The sequence below is a fragment of the Cornus florida genome, unplaced genomic scaffold (genome assembly GCF_030987335.1).
Source record: "Cornus florida cultivar Cherokee Brave unplaced genomic scaffold, ASM3098733v1 CherokeeBrave_3.0.0_Hap2_Chr01, whole genome shotgun sequence".
NCBI lineage: Eukaryota > Viridiplantae > Streptophyta > Magnoliopsida > Cornales > Cornaceae > Cornus > Cornus florida.
In genome coordinates this window covers 2,321,735-2,343,172 of record NW_026775571.1, presented here as the reverse complement: position 1 = coordinate 2,343,172, position 21,438 = coordinate 2,321,735, and the positions used below count along the sequence as shown (strand labels likewise).

The 21,438-nt window shown below is 32.8% G+C and overlaps 1 protein-coding gene across 1 annotated transcript; it reads right to left on the bottom strand.

The window, feature by feature from the left end:
- Nucleotides 1-5,617: 5,617 nt before the first annotated feature.
- On the bottom strand, nucleotides 5,618-10,057 carry LOC132279718 (CBL-interacting serine/threonine-protein kinase 1-like). The gene is made up of 12 exons (XM_059781787.1): nucleotides 9,633-10,057; nucleotides 9,383-9,445; nucleotides 8,092-8,163; nucleotides 7,879-7,986; nucleotides 7,697-7,777; nucleotides 7,435-7,614; nucleotides 7,094-7,306; nucleotides 6,895-6,999; nucleotides 6,640-6,756; nucleotides 6,345-6,407; nucleotides 6,123-6,197; nucleotides 5,618-5,994 (listed from the first exon to the last, which is right to left on the bottom strand). The coding sequence occupies exons 1-12, from the start codon at nucleotides 9,780-9,782 to the stop codon at nucleotides 5,920-5,922; spliced, it is 1,302 nt and encodes a 433-aa protein (XP_059637770.1). The 5' UTR covers nucleotides 9,783-10,057; the 3' UTR covers nucleotides 5,618-5,919.
- Nucleotides 10,058-21,438: the final 11,381 nt, after the last annotated feature.

Genomic DNA, 21,438 nt, shown 5'->3' with positions numbered 1-21,438 from the left:
TTGAACAGATCATCATCATGGTTATCTTTGTGCTAGTTATCATTGGTATTTACATCTATTTGAGAAAGATGAAGCAGATAAAGCTAAATGATGAAGTTGAAAGTAAAATTTATTATTTTGGCATTTACAAAAATTTAGACAGACACATTCATACAAGTCCATTTCTCTTATTGGCTTGTATGCACAGATGTTTTCTTATTAAGCTTGTTTGGTCAACAACTGATGGTTTGGAGAGAAACAGTTCAGCTGTTAGTTATCTCTGTATCTTGAACAAAGAATGTGTCTCAATTTAGATATACAAACAGACTAGCTATGTCTGAGATGTGATAGAGAATTACTTGCCAACAAAAAAAAAATAAAGAAACAAAAAATCAAATAAATTTCTTATAAACTTAAAAGGAAAGAAATATGGAATAAACCTTTTCTCTGTATTAACTCACTATTCACAAGTTTACACGGGTTCTCTTTATAGGAGAGAATACACACACATAATTAGCTGGCCTAATTAACAATTTCCTAATTTACAGTATTTGACCAATATTTTATTTACAGCAAATATCCTCCAAATATTATATTCACAGCTAATAATATTTGGTAGTATTACTACCAAATCTTTCCTTTTCAACACTCCCTCTCAAGCTGGTTTGAAGATATCCTCAATAGCCAGCTTGCTAATTAGTTTGTCGAACTGTCTTGTAGGAAGTCCCTTTGTAAGCACATCTGTAATTTGCTCAGTAGTAGGAATGTACGATATACAGATTAATCCGTTTTCGAGATTTTCCTTGATGAAGTGTTTGTTTACCTCCACATGCTTTGTTCTGTCATGAAGCACTGGATTGTGAGTGATCGAAATAGTAGCTTTATTGTCACTGTACAATTTCATGGGCAACGGATTAGAGACCTTTAATTCTTCTAATAGTCTCTTAATCCATAACACCTCACAAATTCCATGAGCAACTAATCTAAACTCGGCCTCTACACTGCTTCTTGCTACCACATTCTATTTTTTACTCCGTCAGGTGACAAGGTTACCTCCAACAAAGGTGCAGTCGCCATAAGTTGATCATCTATCAATAGCACTCCCAGCCCAATCCGCATCAGTATAGGCTTCAACTTGCAAATGCCCACGGTTTTTTTAAAAGTAGACCTCTTCCAGGGGTCCCCTTTAAGTATCTGAGAATTCTGTAGACTGCATCCAAGTATTCTCGTCCAAGTGAATACGTGAACTGGCTAACCATGTTGATTGCAAAAGCTATATCTGGACGTGTATGTGACAAGTAGATTAGTCTTCTAACAAGTCTTTGATACTGCTTTCTATTCAGAACTTCTTCATCTTTAGAAGGCTACAGCTTAAGGTTGGGATCAATGGGTGTCTCAGTTGGTTTACATCCTAGCAGACCTGTCTCATTAAGTAAATTAAGAACATATTTACGTTGTTCACAAATATACCTTCTTTGGATCTAGCAAACTCCATTATTGGTTCCAAAGGAGAGGGTTTAATCTTGCTTCTAGATGTTATTTGTGTTATAGAAATACAAAAGCATTATATCATCTATTCTGTGGTTGTGATTTTACATGGCAAGTCTGGGCAAATATTTTTTCTACTTTTGAATGGAATTTACAAAGGCTAAATGAGATTCAAAACCTTATGAGGGTGTTTATCCAAAAATTCCAAGGGAAGGGCAGCAAAATTGAAAGGATTTTATTTACTGCCATTTTATATCATATTTGGTTGGAAAGAAATGGGAGACTTCATAATGACAAGTGTAGAGAGCCAAGTTATGGGGGTTAGACTTCAAGATATCTTGTAACTATCTCTATGTTTGATTTGTTTTTGATTCCCATGCTAGGGAGAATTTTGTGTTGTAAGTAAGGGTATGCCCTTACTTTATCTCTTTGTACAATATTGTTTATATATATCAAAAATCCTTCATTTTGATCTCAAAATCAGCTGCAAGTCTCTTTTTCAGTCTCTCCAATTATTCATTGTCATTACCTGTCAAGACTATATCATCCACATAGACAATTAAGACTGCAACCTTACCTTCTCTACTGTGTCTGTAGAACATGGTATGGTCAGCTTGGCTCTGACAGTAGCCACAATTCTTCACAGCTCTCCCAAATCTCTCAAACCAAGCTCTAGGGGATTGTTTGAGACCATACAAAGATTTTTTCAGTCTACAAACTTTATTAGATCCCAATTTTCCCTCAAACCTAGATGGTAGATTCATAAAGACGTCCTCCTCAAGATCTCCATTTAAAAAGACATTTTTTTACATCTAAATGGTGTAATGGCCAGTTGAAATTCACAGCCAAAGATAACAAAATTCTGATTGAGTTTATCTTGGCTACAGGAGCAAAAGTTTCCTAATAATTTGCTACTAGTTTTTCCTCGTACCTCTCTATGCTACCATCAGCTTTACATTTCAAAGTAAAGACCCACTTGCAACCTACTGTTCTTTTCTCCTTAGGTAAATCAACTATGTCCCAAGTACCACTTCTTCTAAGAGCATTTATCTCTTCTATTACTGCTAACTTCCAATTCGGATCATCAAGAGCTTCCTGAATGTTTCTCGGGACAAACAAGTGTGAGATTTTTAAGGTAAAAACCCTATGAGTATGAAAGAGTTTTTCATAAGAAAGGTATTTGGCAATGGGATATTTTGGATTAGATATTTGATTCGAATACCTTTCCTAACAGCTATAGGAATATCAAGGTTTGATGGTTCTTGGTTAGGAGAAGCAACAGGAACTGAAGATGAGTTAGGAACAGAATTATCTGTGATATCTGGAGGTCCAGTTCCCGGAGGTCGAGATTGATCATTTCCAAGAGCAATAGGCTGACTTTGACTCTTTTGATGAGGTATTCTCCAAGTATAAACCAGAGGCTCAGTATTGGAAACTTTTGTGCCCGATTGTTGTGATTCTTCCTCTGTTTCAGATACAGTAATGTTTGGCACTATATGACTAGGATTCCCTTTATTGGTTTCATTGGTTTTATCACATTGTTCCTGACTTTGAATTTTGGGAATAACAGTAGGATGGGGTGAAGTAGTCGAAATCAGATTTGGTAAAGGAATAGGAGATAAATCCCAAACATTTTCTTCCATCACCTCATTCTCCACCTGAAGAGAATTTTTGAGAAAGTAGGATTTATTTTCAAAGAAAGAGACATCCATAGTTACATAAAATTTTCTTGTTTGGGGATTATAACACTTATATCCCTTTTAATTAGAAGCATACCCTATGAAAACACATTTTTCAGCTCGAGGATCAAGTTTGGATCAAGTATTATTAGGTATATGAACAAAAGCTATGCAGCCAAAAACCTTTAGAGGTAAATCTGAGTATATCCTTGATAATGGAAAATTTCTTTTAAAACATTCTAATGGCGTGCTATATTTTAAAACACGTGTAGGCATTATATTAATCAAATACGAAGCTGTTAAAACAGCTTCCCCCCAAAGATATTTTGGAACATTCATTGAAAACAGTATAACACGAGCCACTTCAAGTAAATGTTTATTTTTTCTTTCATCAATTCCATTTTGTTGAGGGGTATCCACACAAGTAGATTGATGATGGTTACCCTTTTCTTTCAAAAAACTCCCCAAAATTTCATTAAAATACTCGGTTCCATTATCGGTGTGAAAAATGCTAATTTTTGCTTGAAACTAAGTTTCAACAATTGTGTAAAAATACTTTAAAAAAATTTCAACCTCAGACTTTTCATTCATTAAATAAACCCAACATAAACGGGTATGATCATCTATAAAAGTAATAAACCATTTTTTCCTAGAGATAGTAGTGACTCTTGAAGGTCCCCAAACATCACTATGTATTAAATAAAATGGTTTTAAAGAAGTATAAGGTTTTGGCAAATAAGTAGTACGATGACTCTTAGATAAGTAACAACTTTCACATTAGAACGATGAACAATCCAAACCTTTACATAAAGTAAGAAACAAATGTTTAAGCTATAAAAAGTTAGGATGTCATAGTCTTACATGCCAAAACATTATTTGTTCATAAACAGAGTTAGAACTAACACTACTAAGGCCCTGAGCCTTTTTATTACTGGCGAAGTCCCCATCAAAGTAGTAAAGTCCATCTATTATCTTAGCATTGCCAATCTTCTTTCCCGAGTTCCGGTCTTGAAATTCATAGTAAGAATCACAATAAATTACACGACAATTAGATTCTTTGGTTACTTTACGCACAGATAAAAGGTTACAGGCTAGTTTAGGGACATGGAGAACAGATTTAAGATCTATATTCTTAGATAATTTTATAAAACCTTTTCCTGCAATAGGTGAGAAACTACCATCTGCAATTCTAATTTTTTGAAGGCCAGAACATGGTGAGTAAGTGCTAAAAAGATTGGAAAGGCTGGTCATATGATCAGAGGCTCCAGAATCAATGATCCATGGAATATAATTTAAACAACAAGAAAGGGCATTAAGTGCACTACCTGTTTGTGCAAGAGAAATACTAGGAATACCATATGAGGAATTAAATTTCAGCAGCTTCAGAAGGTGATCCATCTGCTCCTTGCTTAAGGGACTTGTCTCAGCTTCATTGGCAGTAGGAACTGCACGCCTATTTCTGTCACCAGGCTTGCTACTCTTCCAATTCGTTGGTTTTCCGTGGATTTTCCAGTAGTTCTCCCGAGTATGGCGCGGTTTGTTGCAGAAGTCGCACTAGACCCGTGGCTTCTCTTCAAGTTTTGCTGAAAATTGACTACTTTATTAGCGGCAGTCTCGACAACAATAAGGGCAGAACTCTTAACAGGTCCGCTAGTAGTCTTCTTTCCCCAACATTACATGTCTGCAGCTCTCTTCTCTTCGAACCTCAGCAAACACCTCACCAATTGGAAGAAGTGGACACCTGCCAATGATCCGTTCCCGTACTTCATCAAATTCCACGTTGAGCCCAGCATGGAATTTGTAAATGCGATGAGCCTCCACGGTCCGTTTGTAGTGATTGGCATCTTCAGTGGATTTCCATTCATAATCATTAAACAAATCCATGTCCTACCAAAGGCGCTTTAATGAATTGAAATACTTGGTGGCCGAGTCTTCTCCCTGCCGAATCTCTCCAAGTTTTAGAGTCAATTTGTGAAATCTGAGACTGATTTCCCAAATCAGAGTACATCTGATTCACGTTGTCCCAGAGCTCCTTGGTCGTGGAGTAGCACATATAGTTGGAGCTAATATCCTCGTCCATGGAGTTCACAAGCCAAGTCATTACCATTGAAATTTCTGCATACCAGGTCACGTACGTTGGGTCCTCCAATGCTTGTGCCTTCTTGTCTCCTGTTAGGTACCCAATCTTTCCCCGCCCTCTGATGTACATCTGAACGGACTGGGACCACCGTAAATAATTGTCACCGTTAAGGTGAATATTGGTGATCAGAACCGAATGATAATCGGTATTGGGGGCTTGGGTTGTCGGATTGGTTGATTGGGTTGTGATAGGCGAGGTTGACATAAAGGAAACATCAGACATGGCGGATTAGTGAAGAAATTGTGTATAAAAGAAAATTAGGGTTTTTTTTTTTTGTTTTTTTTTTTTTTAAGGGTGGCTCTGATACTATATAAACTTGAAAGGAAAGAAATATGGAATAAATCTTTTCTCTGTATTAGCTCACTATTCACAAGTTTACATAGGTTATCTTTATAGGAGAAAATACATTCACACATAACTAGCTGGCCTAATTAATAATTTCCTAATTTATAGCACTTGACTAATATTCTATTTACAACAAATATTCTCCAAATATTATATTTACAACTAATAATATTTGATAGTATTACTATTGAATCTTTCCTTTTCAACATTTCTTCCTATGGATCTTTATACAGATTCTCTACTAGGCTTATTTATGTTGCTATTTCTAGTCTAACCGTCTCTGGATACTCAAGCTTCCATGGTCATCAGCTGAACTTGACTACTTGTTGAGACACCCAGATCATTTGCTAGTTTTGTACATAACTGCAGATACAATATATTTGTATACATGTTAGAAATATAGGGTTGGGACTCCAGAGAGAGAGAGAGAGAGAGAGAGAGAGAGAGAGAGAGAGAGAGAGAGAGAGAGAGAGAGAGAGAGAGAGAGAAACCTGTCTATAAATTGTAGAATCTCCATATGATTTTCTTAATTCAACTACGTACAAGGATTTGCTTATCTCAAACACCTGCCATAATTATCCATAACAAATTAGAAGGTTTAGATGATTGGCAATTGGCATGCAATTTGGAGTATATATATATATATATATATATATATATATATATATATAGTTCTTGTATAACAACTTGTCCTGATTTTAGAAATTGCTTACTTCTGCTACAACTGAAAGAGTCCCCAGACTTTTCTGACCTTTATGCTCTTTCATCACCTTAAGCTGAAAAGATGTACATAAATGTTATATTTTTAGAACTTGTAAATCTATTCATTAATAGAATTTGTAAATCAATTCATTTCATTTTATTTTATTTCAAAAAGGGGGTTTGTCAATAGCTGTGATCAAACACTGGCTTGTGGAGGGAATGAGGATTAACTTCTTAAATAGTGTCTTGTGTGGAAAAAAAAAATGCCTTAATCTGAGCAAATCTTAGAGATTTCATTAAACTTACCCTTCCATTTTTCCTCTGGACTCGGAATCCCATCTCAGTTACAATATCCTCAATCCTCGCAAGCAATTGTTTTGGGGAATGGCTAGATGTAAATCTGATCTTCCTCTCCGAAATATCCTAAAATAACACAAACAAATGCACAAACTTCACAATCAAATTGCTTATAGAATTTGTAAACTTCACTGTTGAACAACAAAAATTATGCATAAAGATATAATATTATAAATATAGTTATTCTTTTACTTTGGTTTTTACCTCTTTCTCAAAGAAACCAGACAGATCTAGGAATGAAGACATTCCAATCAGTTGAAAGGCATTGATGAGTGTAGCTGATTTTGAATTTTTTTCTGCTTCTGATGTCTACAACAGTGAAATAACATCAGCTTTGGCACAAAATCAGTAAATGAATAAAACCTGCAAGGGACAGAAACAACCAAGCTATCCAAGTTCATACCATCTCATGTATCGACAAAACTTTATCATCTACGTATATATCTTCTTCGTCATCATCAGGGTTGGCAGGAATATAGTCTTGCTTGAACCATTCGTCTACTTTGATCTCTGTAATTGTTATCCTTGTAACAGGGTTGGGATCAAGAATTGTCCTTATTAAGTTTTGTGCTCCTGGGGTTAGCCATTTTGGTATCTGAACATCCCCCTTGAAAATCTGAAATGTTTTGTGAGGATTAGAGATTGAAAGTCTATGAAATTCCAAGTCATAAAAATGTGTTGTATACTTGTATATACAAGTACAAAACATATAAATAAATAAATAAAAAGGCTCTATTAATGTACCTTTTGATAGAGAACTGCAAGATTTCTATCGTCAAATGGTAGATATCCTGTGAGAATTACATACAAGATGACGCCACAAGACCAGGTATCTGAGGTGGCACCATCATATCCCCTATTATTAAGAATCTCAGGAGCGACATAGTTTGGACTTCCACAGGTGGTATGCAGTAACCCATCATCCTAATTTTAAGAATTTAAGGTAGAGATAAGTATCAAAAGAATAAGCCGCCATCATGAAGTGCTTGTTTCATTGGAATCATACCCTAAAATGCTGAGGTAATGCACCGAGGCCAAAATCAGATATCTTTATGTTTCCTTTTGCATCAACAAGTACGTTCTCCAGCTACATAACAAAATAAAATTACTCGTATAGATCAGATTCAATTTGGTTGTTTGACTCTTGGATTATTATATTATGCTCTTAAGGTCAGGCCAGAAGAAAACCTTAAGATCCCGGTGATAAACGCCTTTGTTGTGGCAGTAACTAACTCCATCAATTAACTGTTGGAAAAGCTTCCTGCCTCGAGCCTCAGAGAGTTTTCCTTTGGATGCCTATAAAAACCATGAGCAGAATAAAAATGTCATATCCAAGATTTGAGCTTAAAGCACAAGATTTTCCATTGGAATTTTGTTTATACAATTAGAAGAACTCCTTACAATTCTGTCAAACAGTTCACCGCCAGTCACATATTGTAGGACCATGTAAATCTTGGTTTTGCTTGCCAAGACCTGCTTATTCAACATTAACAAAGGAAAACATAATCAGAACAGTATCAGCGCAAACTAAAAATAGTCAACTTATACATATTTTCATTTTTTGCATAAAGCTGCAGCACTGATGCAACAAAAAGAACTCTAGTGGCTTTGGCTGTTTAGAAAATGGAGTGTATTTTGCACAAGCAGATGGGGCTGTGTAGAAAAATATCACAACAGCTTCATTTTAAAACCACATATTAATATAATTAATTTTTGCAGGTCCAAATGGTTCCCTCACCCCTATTCACATAAGCCATAAAGGTAGTTAATGTGTTTAACTAGAAAAAAAACATCAAGAAAGCATATTCTCGAGTAATTTGAGCGGATAAATATTTATTATTATTTTTGTAATCCTAACGAAAAGTAACACACTCACCCACTTTTACTTTTAATAGATACTTGAACCCTTATTCTCTGACTTTGAGAGGCAAGAATATATTATTACGCTACAACTTTTGGTAAATATTACTCCATGAATAAATTGAATAATGATTCTTAGACCTAATAATCCAATAGAAGAGGTCTGAATAGAAACATTTAGGCCTGAATAGCATTATCCATATTAAAAAGAGCTGAAAAAAGAAAAATGGTTCCACTTATCAATATCCAAGTTGGACTATTAGAAATGACGAGAGAATACTCCATTGAAATAGATGGATCCTACTACAGTAAAGTTAACATTTTCAGTAGATGTGACATTGGTGTTCGAAATATAGAGAGAGAACAATATTATATTGTATTGAATTAATAAAAATTACATAAAAAGTTTGGGATTAGATAAGTGATGAACCTATAAATAGTAATAGATTTGGTGTAACAATACATGGTTATTTGTAATATGTAAGAAACCTACGTAGTAGGTAAAGGGGTAAACTTATAATCTAATAATTGATATCTCGGTCAATTTAGGATAAATTCCCCGGACCCCCATGTGATTTGAGAATTTACTGCAACCTTCCCTGAAAATAAAACTATCCTACGAGATATGATTATGTATGAATTCGACAGAACAGGATAGGATGGGATGGGATGATTAAAAGTGATACAAGTGGGATTATATTGATAGAGGCCTGTCTATATACACGGAAATTGGAATTCCTGATGTTGTTGATAAAATTGTGGGGGGGGGGGGGGGGGGGGGGGGGGGGGGGGGGGTGGAATCAAAGTTGAAATTGGGAATGGGATTGCGTACCTCATGTAATCTGACGACGTTTGGATGTTTGAGGAGTTTCAATGTGCCAATCTCTCTCTTAATCTGCAATCTCCATTCAAAATATATCCACTGAGTTCAAGGTAGGACTAAGAGATACACTTATATACATATACATATATACACACACACACAGAAAAATTACTAATCAGCTTTATCTAAAGCTGGAAATCATTACCAAATTATAGTATATACATACATAGATATATAGAGAGATGATAAGAATGGTGACCTGATCGGTGATGTTGAGATCAAGAATTCTGTTCTTTTCCAAGATTTTAACAGCGAATGATTGGCCTGAATCTAGGTTCTTAGCGTACTTGACCTTGCCGAAATTTCCTTCTCCCAGTGTCCTTCCGATCTCGTACTTCCCCAGTTGCATTCCCTTCTCCTCCGTCGTCTTCTTTCCTTTCTCTTTCTCTCCCTCTTTCTCTCTAATCAAACAACCAAACAAACCAGAAACCAACACTTTCTCTATCTAAAACTCTCTCCTCTTGGTCTGTGTGTTGCTAGAAGTTTATAAACAAAACGATTCTAGTTTATTATCCTTTTAAACTAACCAGCTTTTATAACTGTTGATGCGATACTTATTGAAACTATCGCCGGAGGTAACAGAAGAAGAAGCACAGGCCAGATATACAAATCTGTATACAAATATATATATATATATATATATATGTATATGTGTATGTATAGAAGTGACCCACTTTTTGTCTACGTATGACCCACTCAAACTCAAAAAAATGATGAAAACTATTAGTATTCGCTTCTGGAGTACTCTGCCGGATGGTTGCCCACACGGTACATGACAAGGAGTACGACCAACGCGGCAACATCCACATACCATTCAAACACTCCACCCTGGACAATTAAAATCCAATCTTACTTATTACTCACACCAACTCTATACAAACATTATCCACGTGAGTTGTATAGGTTAAAATCATATAATAATAATAATAAACAAACAAAACTTATTAAATTATATAGACAAAAGATATTACCAACGCGATTACATTCATAGCATTCAAACACTCCACCGTGTACAATTACAGTCCCAGTCTCACTTCTCAGTTATCATCACACCAAGTCTATACAAACTCAATTTGTTTGTTTTATTTTTTTTAATATAATTTACCCAAGTTATATATGATTATCGTCCAGCTTTTATTCCTTTTTGTTAAAAATATAAAGACATTACTAATTTTGTACATTTAAAGTCACTTTACAGTCAACAAACAAATTTAGGAGAGATCAAAAATAATAAATACTGAAGACAAATATATGATATTTGTAACACTTTCAAATCATCTCATTTTAAGTTATCTTACCCACTTTTAGATATATAAGAACAATTGTTTTGTCCAAATCAAAAGCTTTCGATAAATTAGTTGATAAAATTGAAAAAGAGTTTTAATATATCTTCAATTATTAAAACTTTTTATAAAAAGATTATTAAATATTTCAAGACATTCACTAAAATAATTTCCTACGAAAAACTAATCACTTTTTATTAGATGAGAGCGCAATATTATTCATATGAATTTACTGAGGGTGCAATTTGAATGAATTAATCCAAATTCAACTTAAATTTGGATTTGAAACCCATAAAAGTTGGAATTGGTTCAACTCATAAATGTTGATACACGTCAATGTTTGACCTAAAAAGCGTGTAACGTCCACGCCTTTAAAAGTGAAGAAACCATTCACGGAGTATAAAATTTTGCTTCATAAATATTCTTTTAAATATACTCAGTCAACGGGGGATGGCTTTGACAACACTATCACGAGGATGCTTCTTTGAGTGGATTGTTACAAATATTAATATAATTAATTATATATAAAATAAATAATTTTATTTTAGGTCATCATTTTGTTTTATACAATCAAGATAAAAGTAACAGATTAAACTACCATGACCTTCTCCTCTCTGATGTTAAGTCTAATGGTAACTAAATCTGAAATTTGTCATTTCTTTATAATGTGTCCTCCTAAGATTTACCCAAATTTGCAAAGACTTTCCCTCATAAATTTGGTTTGAAATGACCAAAATACCCATAGTATTATTATATATAAAAAAAATTACAATAATGAACCAAAGTACCTTTTATATCTTTCATTTTCCCATTCCACTTCATCTTTCCCATCCCCGATTAAGGGTCCATCCACGATCAGCCCCTAACCCCAACCTCCACTCTCATTCTCTCCATTAGCGTCCCTCACCTTTCTGTTCTTTTCTTCCGCGGTACAATGGGTGTCCAATTCCACCGACGGGGTGTGATACCAGGTTCGGGATTCTTCTTCAACCACAGTTGATTGGGTCTATCGAGCGTCGCGGGTAGCATTCTTCTCCGGCCACGGTTCGTTGGTCGCTGTTTTGCATCGCTTGAGGGTTCGGTGCTAGAAATGTGTTCTTCTCCAGCCGTGGGTTGCTACACCGTCGACTGTGGGTACGGTTGTCATCTTATTTTCCTCCGGTGAAGTGGGTGTCAAAATCCGACTAGTTTGTGGGTCGCGGTCAAATTCCGGCGCCATGGTTTGAGTCCGATTCCCGTTGGGATTTGTCTCCGGCAGAGTTTGTTGGGTCTTGCGGGTCTTGGGAAGGAAAAAGGTTTACAAGCCGAAAAGTTACTGAATCGGTGGGTAATTTGCACATGTAAGTTGTAGTGGTGGGTTTTAGTGGTGGTGGTGAATCAATCATCAAGGGTTTCTTCGAAGAAATCTCACCGGAGGAAGGTTGATCGACAATCAGTGGTTCATTGTGAATAACTAGAGGTCGCGATAGAGACGATCGGGTTTTTTTTATTATTATTATTATTTTCGATTCTGGGTTTGCATTTATGTTCTTCTATATTCTCTTGGTTTGGATTTGTGTTCCTAATTCTCTGAAGAGTGGTTTGGGTTGTGGTGGTGGTAGTACGATGAACGGTGGTCTGGGTGTATTTTTCTTAGTGGTGGCATTCTCTCGTCATTGATGCTTCTTCCTTGAGAGCTCTGACCAATGGTTTGATCGCTCCAAATCAGGAGCGGCTCGATGTAACTCGGGGCCTTAGGCGAAAAAAAAAAAAAAAAGGCCTTTTCATATCATAATATGTAATATATTAATTATTAAATAATTAAAAATCATCCATTGTTTTAAAAAATATGGATAAAAATAGTCACAAGACTCACAACTCACAAATAAATATACAAATATATAAAAAAATATAGATATATACAAATTTATAATAACAAAAGTTAGTAAAACTAAAAAATAATTAAAGAAAAAGAATAATATAACCTGATTTAGAAAGTCCCAATTCAATGCTGTTGCAAATTCTTCAATAAAAAAAAGTGCGTTCAAATTGAGATTTGAAACTATTGAATATTGAGTCAAGAATAAAGAAAATTGTAAAGTTGTAATAAGAGAGGACTGAGAAGGGAGATGACTTGTAATTTGTAGAGTTTGCTGAGAGAGGAGAGAATGAACGTAAGGATTAAGAATAAGAAAAAATAAAAAAATAAAAAAAAATAAAATCTAAAAAAAAAAAGAGAATATAGAAAGTTTCTTCACTTCCCAATACGACGGCTAAATATTTATTATTGTGCAACTTACCAAAAATATATATATATATATAGTGTTGGTGTAAAAAATAGTGTGTATAAAAAAAAAAAGTGTATGACAAAGAAAAAATATATTATTTAAGAATATAAATATTTGGGCCCATATTGAGTGTCTGTAATGGTTAGGGTTTGGTTTACTAAACAACCGTGAATAAGGGGGAAAGAGAAATTGTGAAAAAAAATGAGATATTTTAGGAGATAAATAAAAACAATGAGATATTTTAGGAGATAAATAATTTCTCTTTGAATTGATAAGGAGAGAGAAAATAAAAAAGAAGCGTTATTTTAGGAGCTAAATTCTTTAGAATTATTGTTCAATTAGGAAATAATTACAATATATTTTATATACAAGGCAACTATAATATTTAAGGGCCTTTTTATTGGATGGGGGCCTTAGGCGACCGCCTAACTCGCCTAAGGGTTGAGCCGCCCCTGCTCCAGATGATAATATGAGTTATTTGTTATCATTTACAATTGTAGTGACACTGTAGGTCGCTGTCTTGGGTGTCGTCAATGGAATTGGGCAGCCACTTGCACCATTCATGAATATCGTTTTGGTGGCCTTTTTATCCTCGCCGTTTAAATAGGTTTTTCACCTGCGAATTTTGGGTTTTTTTTCTCTCAGTTTTATTCATAAAATTGGGGTTTATTTATTTATTTTATTTCATTTGGGGTTTTATCAATTTCAAATATTGTTTGTATCAATGGATTTCAACCATGCACAAGAGAGAACCCAGCAAAAGGGTGGGTAGACAATTGTAAAAATATTTAACAGCTTGATTCTTCACTGTGCACCGAGTGGTGAAGAATATAATCCTCTCTTATTCTTTTTGCAATACCAGTAAACTATATATATATATATATATATATATATGAGGCTCATCCATATGTATGTGTGTGTGTGTGTGTGTGTGTGTGTGTGTATATATATATATATATATATATATATATATATGTACAAACACGTGTGTGTATATATAGCTTGTGACAATGAGAGGCACGTGAACTCTCAAGCATTGTGGGGTTACAAGTATAGGGGGCAAAATAGCCATTTGACATTCCAAGATATTTTGATATTTTTAATAATACAATAATGAGGGTAGATAAGTAAAATCATAGAAAATTCTGACATATATAGGGAGTCTTTGTAAAAAAAATGGCAAATTTTAAGTTTAGTTGCAATTAGGCCAAACCTCAGGAGAGGTCATTGTAGTTTGCCCAAAATAATAAAACTCTACTCCTTTGGATAAACTTTGTCCAACTTGTCAAGAAGAGAGAGAGAGAGAGAGTACTGTTAGGTTACCGGTGAGATCCACTTTTTTATATTATAAATGTTATATATTATAGTGGGGCCCACAAGTATGCAAATTGGAAAAGTAAGTGAAGAGGTGGAAGACATCTATTGGCTCAATGATGTGTAGATAAGCTATTGGTGCAATGATGTAGATGTTGGGTATTAGGCGGTGGTAAATTGACTATATATATGATTGGTCCTGTATTGTGTTTGATTTAACTAATGAATAAATAAGTTTCCTCCTCTCTTTTCATATTCTGTCTTCTATTTACAACAAGTTAGTAGTCCGAGCTCTAACCATCTAAGACTTGAAACAAAAAGCTCTATTTCCCTTTTTCCATCTCAACTATATGTATCTATTTTGTGATATTAGTTTTGATAGATTGTGGGGTTTGCTTACTTTACTAAAAAATATTGTATTTCTCACTCCGAAGGGTAAGAAAACTTTATTTATTTCTATTTTTATTATTTAATGATTTATTAATTGTGGCCGGAGTTTACCTCCTTTATTATTTATGGTCAGTTTTACTGTCTTTATTATTTAATGATTGTGGTGCTACAATAATTTCATAGTGATTGTGTTTTATGTATTACTAAATTCAACAATGAATATATGTTCAATTAATGACTCTAGATGTTTTTGTCAAACTATACAAAACTTGAATTTGTTGTCATTCAAGAATTATTTGTCATGGATTCTTGAACAGAATCATTTTTGAAAATATAAAAAGAGGAAATCAAGTGTCCCTGAAGGACCATACAAAAGTAATGATTTTCCTTTGCCACTGTATCAATGAGAAATTGAAATCGAATACCTCACGGTAAGAGACCCACTTTTGTGACAAAATTTGAAGAAGAGATATGATAATCTAAAGGATCGTGATCATCCCAAAAGTTCAGAATGCAAGAAATGCAACTGCAATTGCAAGATTATGCAATTATTGGCGAATATAATTCGGCCTTGCTTATAATCATTTATATTGAGATGATGTGGAGAAATAATTACTTATGAGTGTATATTGAAAAGAACATCATTCACTTATCACGTCGAGTGCGTAGATTTATGAACTATTTGATGTGGAGGAAAGTATTTTTGAAGGGCATATATTGATAAAGAGATACTCCATTTTTTCATGCCAAGGGCGTAGATTGATGAAATATTTTATGTGAAGAAGATATATATTGAACAAGTGATACTCCACTAATCATGCTAAGTGCGTAAATTTATGAAATATTTAAAGCGCGTAAATTTATGAAATATTTAAAGCTGATATTATGTAATTTTATGGCAGAAGAAAATAAATAGCTTTTATTGACAAATTTATAATCTGATCGGATCGAGAACGATCCCTAAAGCGAATACGGCCTCATTTCGTGGTCATGTATGTGATTGTGGGTATAATTGTGGTAGAATTAACTATCAACACTATGGAGGTTATAATTCGAATTTTACATTGTATCCCTAAAGGTGGAACCAAAATAATATGAAACAAGCAAAGGGGGAGAATTTGCCTCAACCCCTATGACACATGTTGCTTGTTATGAATACGAAATTGATCAGTATGTCGATGAAATTTTTTGATTAATGTGAAATTACTTATTATCAGTGTAACATCGAAGAGAAAAATGTTACATAATATGCTTTTAAGCATTTATCTGATTTCTACTGTATGCTTCAAAGTATTTAACTGATCTTTACCAAGTCATACTCCAAGAAAAGGAGACAAATATAGAAATAAATTTTATATGATGCTTGTGAATATTTCAGCTTTTATGAGGTAAACTAATCTTTTAATTAGTAATATACACACATTGCTTGTTATGAATACGAAATTGATCAGTATGTCGATGAAATTTTTTGATTAATGTGAAATTACTTATTATCAGTGTAACATCGAAGAGAAAAATGTTACATAATATGCTTTTAAGCATTTATCTGATTTCTACTGTATGCTTCAAAGTATTTAACTGATCTTTACCAAGTCATACTCCAAGAAAAGGAGACAAATATAGAAATAAATTTTATATGATGCTTGTGAATATTTCAGCTTTTATGAGGTAAACTAATCTTTTAATTAGTAATATACACACATCTTATTTATACTTCCTTTTATCATCTCTGTTATTAAGCATGCTTTATTTCATATGCCAAAGTTTATTTTAAGTTATCAAAATATGAAATTTGCATATTTAAGTAGGTAGGGACCTGGAGCTGAAATAATTCACTCAGAACGCCCATTTCATTAGATGGGTTCCTCTCTACCAATACCTAATATGTGGAGCCTGCAAGGATTCAATTCAGAACTATAACTAAAGGTAATGATATATGTCTTGTGGATAATAAAACCATCACACACAATCCTTCGTTATTGAAATTATTTTTCCAAACAAGATGAAGGTAATGTAGAATATATCTGTTTCACTTCTATTACCTAATATAAGAAATATATACTAGAAAAACTTTATTATTTTATGGGTATTATTATACCGCCAAAAGCATGTTTGCTTATTTTATACTCATAGTATTTCATTTGCTAAAATTCTTCTCTTACTTGTTTATGAAATATGTTGAACCCCTAATATACGATGTCTTTATAACACAATGTGCTGATTATCATTTGAATAAGAGTGTTATCCCATCTTGAGGGGGGAGAAAATGTAAGATCAGAAATACAAAATGATATTACTGGAATGCTTTGAAATTATCTGTATGAGAAAGAAGTTCAAAGGAAAATATGAACAAGAAGATCAAAGGATCATTCATTTGCAAATTATTGCAAATTAATTACCAGGTGCATTCACTGATACAAAGAAAAAGTAATAATATCATATATGCCAACAGAAAAACAATATCATCATGAGTTGACATCTCGATGAGATAGTTTGTCAGCATAGCAAATGCATCTAAAGCACGCATGAAGCGTGGCAGACCAGTCGGTATAAAAGATTCTGTTCCATGAAACTGAAAGGCACTAGAAAGAAGTGCATAATAAAACGGGCGCTCTGGATGAGGCCCAGTTAGCTAACAATGATAAAGTAGCTCTTAATAAGACAAAGGCACTTAATGTGGTACATGCAAAAGAGCATGATGAAATGGGTGCTCGTGTAGAGACCTAGTTAGCTAAAAGTGATAAAATGAGGCACCTGCCAAAGAGCATGATGAATGATGAAAATGGTACTCCTAAAGAGACCTAATTAGCTAACAGTGATAAAGTTGTCCTTGATAAAATATATGCCCTTTATATGGCAAAAGGACCTGACGAGACCCAAGAATCTAACGAGGTCAAGTTAGCTAACTATGATAATGTTGCAAAAGTACCTAGAAATATTGAGATCTCAATGAATTATGAAAATAAATGGAACAGAAATAAAATTGTCATGGACACTTTATTCTCTTATACAATTGCTCTTAATATAAATAACGAGAATCCAGAACCTCAAAATGTCGAAAAAAAAAGTCGACAGAGACATGATTGGCCATCATGGAAAAGAGCAATATATGCAGAGCTAACTGTATTAGTTAGATGAAAAGTCTTTGAATCTGTGATCCAAACACCTGAGGTTATAAAGCCTGTTAGGTACAAATGGGTATTTGTACAAAAATGAAATAAGAATAATGAAATTATAAGATTTAAAGCCCGACTGGTAGCTTAAGGTTTTCACAGAGACTTGATATTGCTTATGAAGAGATATACTCTTCTATGATAGATGAAAAAAGGTTATATCAAAAGTAATAGGACCAAACACATCTTACCAAAATTCTTTTACGCACACGAATGCCAAGAGAATGGTGAAATTGATATTCAGCAAATACGTTCATATGGAAATTTTGACCTGTTCACTAAGGCATTGCTAACCACGACATTCAAGAAATTGGTACACAACATTAGGATGCGACAACTTAAAGATCTTTGGCACTAATGAGGGGGAGTACTTAATTGAAAAGGTATTGTCATATACTGTACTCTTTTTCCTTCGCTCATATTTTGTCCCAATGGGTTTTCCTGGGAAGGTTTTAATGAGTCAGCTCTAACCCATGCAATACTATTTTCAGACACACACAAGAATATTGTACTCTTTTTCCTTTGCTCAGGTTTTGTCCCATTGAGTTTTCCTGACAAGATTTTAATGAGGCATGTTCTTAGTGTTGTATTGTGAACCTCAATGGGGAGTGTTATATATTATAGTGGGGCCTACAAATTTGCAAATTGGAAAAGTAAGTGAAGAGGTGGAAGACATTTATTGGCTCAATGATGTGTAGATAAGCTATTGGTGCAATGATGTATATGTTGGGTATTAGGCTGTGGTAAATTGACTATATATATATATATATATATATATATATATATATATAGTTGATTGGTCCTGTATTGTGTATGATTGAACTAATGAATAAATAAGTTTTCTCTTCTCTCTTTTCATATTCTGTCTTCTATTTACAACAATAAAATAATTTTGAATTTTTTTTTTTTAAAAGAATAGGATTAGATTGCACAATAAATAACACTTACTCTTTTGATTAAAAGCAACTTATTTTCTACCAGCTCATATCATTTTATTTTAAAATATTTTAACAAATATATATATATATATATATTAACAATTATCAAATCTCATTTATGTGAGTGGGTACTGGGTAGTGGACTCCTCACATAAATAATATTCGATAATATGTGGTGGATTCTATCATCACTTACACATAAATATGATTCAATAACATGCCTTGAATTCGGTTCATAAATCACTTCTAATCTAAAATCATTTTAATACAAATAATATGACAATGTGATAAGTGTATGATTTTTTATATTCAAAATATACTTATTTAAAAAGAGAGCTCAGGAGATAAAAAAATTGTTCGAGAAAATATTTGCAGATGATATTAATAGATACTTGTCAGAAACTCTAGCAACAAAATTAAGAATATGGAGGCTAACATTACAATCGAGAGCTCTAAAAATTAGAAAGATTAAAAATAAGTATATAGAATGTAAATTTAATAAAGTAGTTAACCGCGAAAAAATAACTATTTTTGTTATTAGGATAAATTTTAGAAAAAGATGGGGAATTTGATGGTGATGTAGGAGGAAGTAAGATTGAAGCATGGTGGACAAAATGAAATCTGTTTTAGAAAAAAAATAAAAAATAAAAAAAATAAAATTATACCAAATAAATTAAAAGAAAAAATATATAGAATAGTTATTATATATGTCAACATTGTTGTGCTGAGGTGAAACTTTGGGAATATATATATATAACTCATTTATGTAGCCAAAATGAGCACGTTAACTCAACTGATTGATAGGACAGAAGGAAGAGGGGTGGATGAAAAATAAGAAGGAAGAAACAAATTTCATTAGTTTGATAGAAATGATACAAAGAAAGAGAAAAGATGATGGATGAGTGATCCTTCCTCCTTCACAAATTTTTATCCTTCTAAATATGGACGGAAGACACTAAAGAAGAAAAACAAGGCTATTATAAATATTTTTAAATTACAAAACTCTCTTTATAATTTTTTTTAAATTATAAAAGTTTCCTTATAATTAGCACTCTCTCTTTTCTTCTTTCTCTCTTCTTTCCTAATAAACATAATAAGGTATTGTCCTATATTCTCTTCTCTTTTATCCAACCAAATAAAAAGAAGGAATGTCATAATCTCTTCCAAATGTTTCATTTATTTCTTATTTTCTCCCTTCCATCTAAATTTCTTCTATCTTACCGAACACAACATAAATATAATGCCTATAGATGATAAAAATTAAGAAAAGTAGACTTACATACATGGTATGATTATATTTAAAGTAGGCCAAGGATTTGTTAAAAGATGAAGTATTATTTGCGTGAAAAGGTAAATGGTAAAGAGATCGACTGACCAAAATTTATATGAGATAAAGTCGATAATTACAAATGATTTCAAAAAAATTAAATCTAAGAGAAGACATAATGTATAATAAAAAAAAAAAAATTAGAAAAGGAAATTCATGTGTGGCGACCCCATTCATATCGAATCATACGGGACAAAGGTAAAATTGATGAAGATGAACTCATTATTATTATTATTATTATTATTATTATTGTAATATTATGGGTAAAGTATAAAAAAGCCCTTGCTATATAAAAAAAATGGAACAATAAGTCATCCATGCTATTTACTCGTGCATATAAAACTGTAAGATTTGAAAATATGTGCAAATTTTTCATAATATCCGTTGACCATCAATTTGACAAAAAATTATATAAAAAATTTCAAAATATATATCCTAAAAAACTGAAATCAATGTTTTTTTGTTTTTATTTTGCCTTAAGAATATTTTAGGTATTTCAGTCTTCAAATTGACCATATGTTTTTATTTACCCAATTCGAAAAAAAGTAAATATTTACATATTATGTATATAACATGTTTTTATTTATTTTTTGCACTTACCCTTGTATTATCAAATTTTCAAAGAAAGGTTAATGATTTGAAAAAAGAACAGAATGAGACGCACTTGAGATAAATTTTTATATTCTCACTCTTTTGATCGAAATGAATGATACTATTTTATTTTAAAGTATTTTGATATATATTTTTATTAAGAAATCGTTTTAATTAATATGAGCAAAATGGATCATGCGATATGTGTGAACATTTTTATCTTCAAAATGCATTAATTTTAAAGAGAACTTTTAATATATATATATATATATATATATATATATCATGATTAGGTGTAAAGCAATAGACTTGCCCAAAAAAAATTGATCTTGGCTTTTGAAAACATTATTAGTTGGCCGGCCATGCCACAAGATAAAGCGTTTTTTTTTTTTTTTTAATATATATTTCATCCTAAGCTTGTTTCACGTTAAAAGTATGGTATGTAACTTTATTGACTTTGGTTAGTTACTTTAAAGTTGATAATTTATTTATGCACATGCTGGTTATGATTTGAAATTTAAGTAACGTTGGCTTTCTCATACCTTTGCTTCATTTTTCTATTATGATTTTCGTTTGCGGCCTTAATTTATTTATATATATATATATATATATATATATATATTTGGAGATTGATTCACTATTAATTATTAAATAGACATGTAAATGGATTAAATTTTTGGTGTATTATTATTATTATTATTATTATTATTATTATTATTATT

What these genes read in the sequence shown, in the direction of transcription:
- LOC132279718 (XM_059781787.1), bottom strand. Translation starts at nt 9,782, where the DNA reads ATGCAACTGGGGAAGTACGAGATCGGAAGGACACTGGGAGAAGGAAAT. An exon ending in ACGTCGTCAGATTACATGAG is followed by an intron (nt 8,164 to 9,382) that starts GTACGCAATCCC and finishes TTGAATAAGCAG; the next exon opens with GTCTTGGCAAGCAAAACCAA. An exon ending in CTCTTTCAGTTGTAGCAGAA is followed by an intron (nt 6,198 to 6,344) that starts GTAAGCAATTTC and finishes TAATTATGGCAG; the next exon opens with GTGTTTGAGATAAGCAAATC.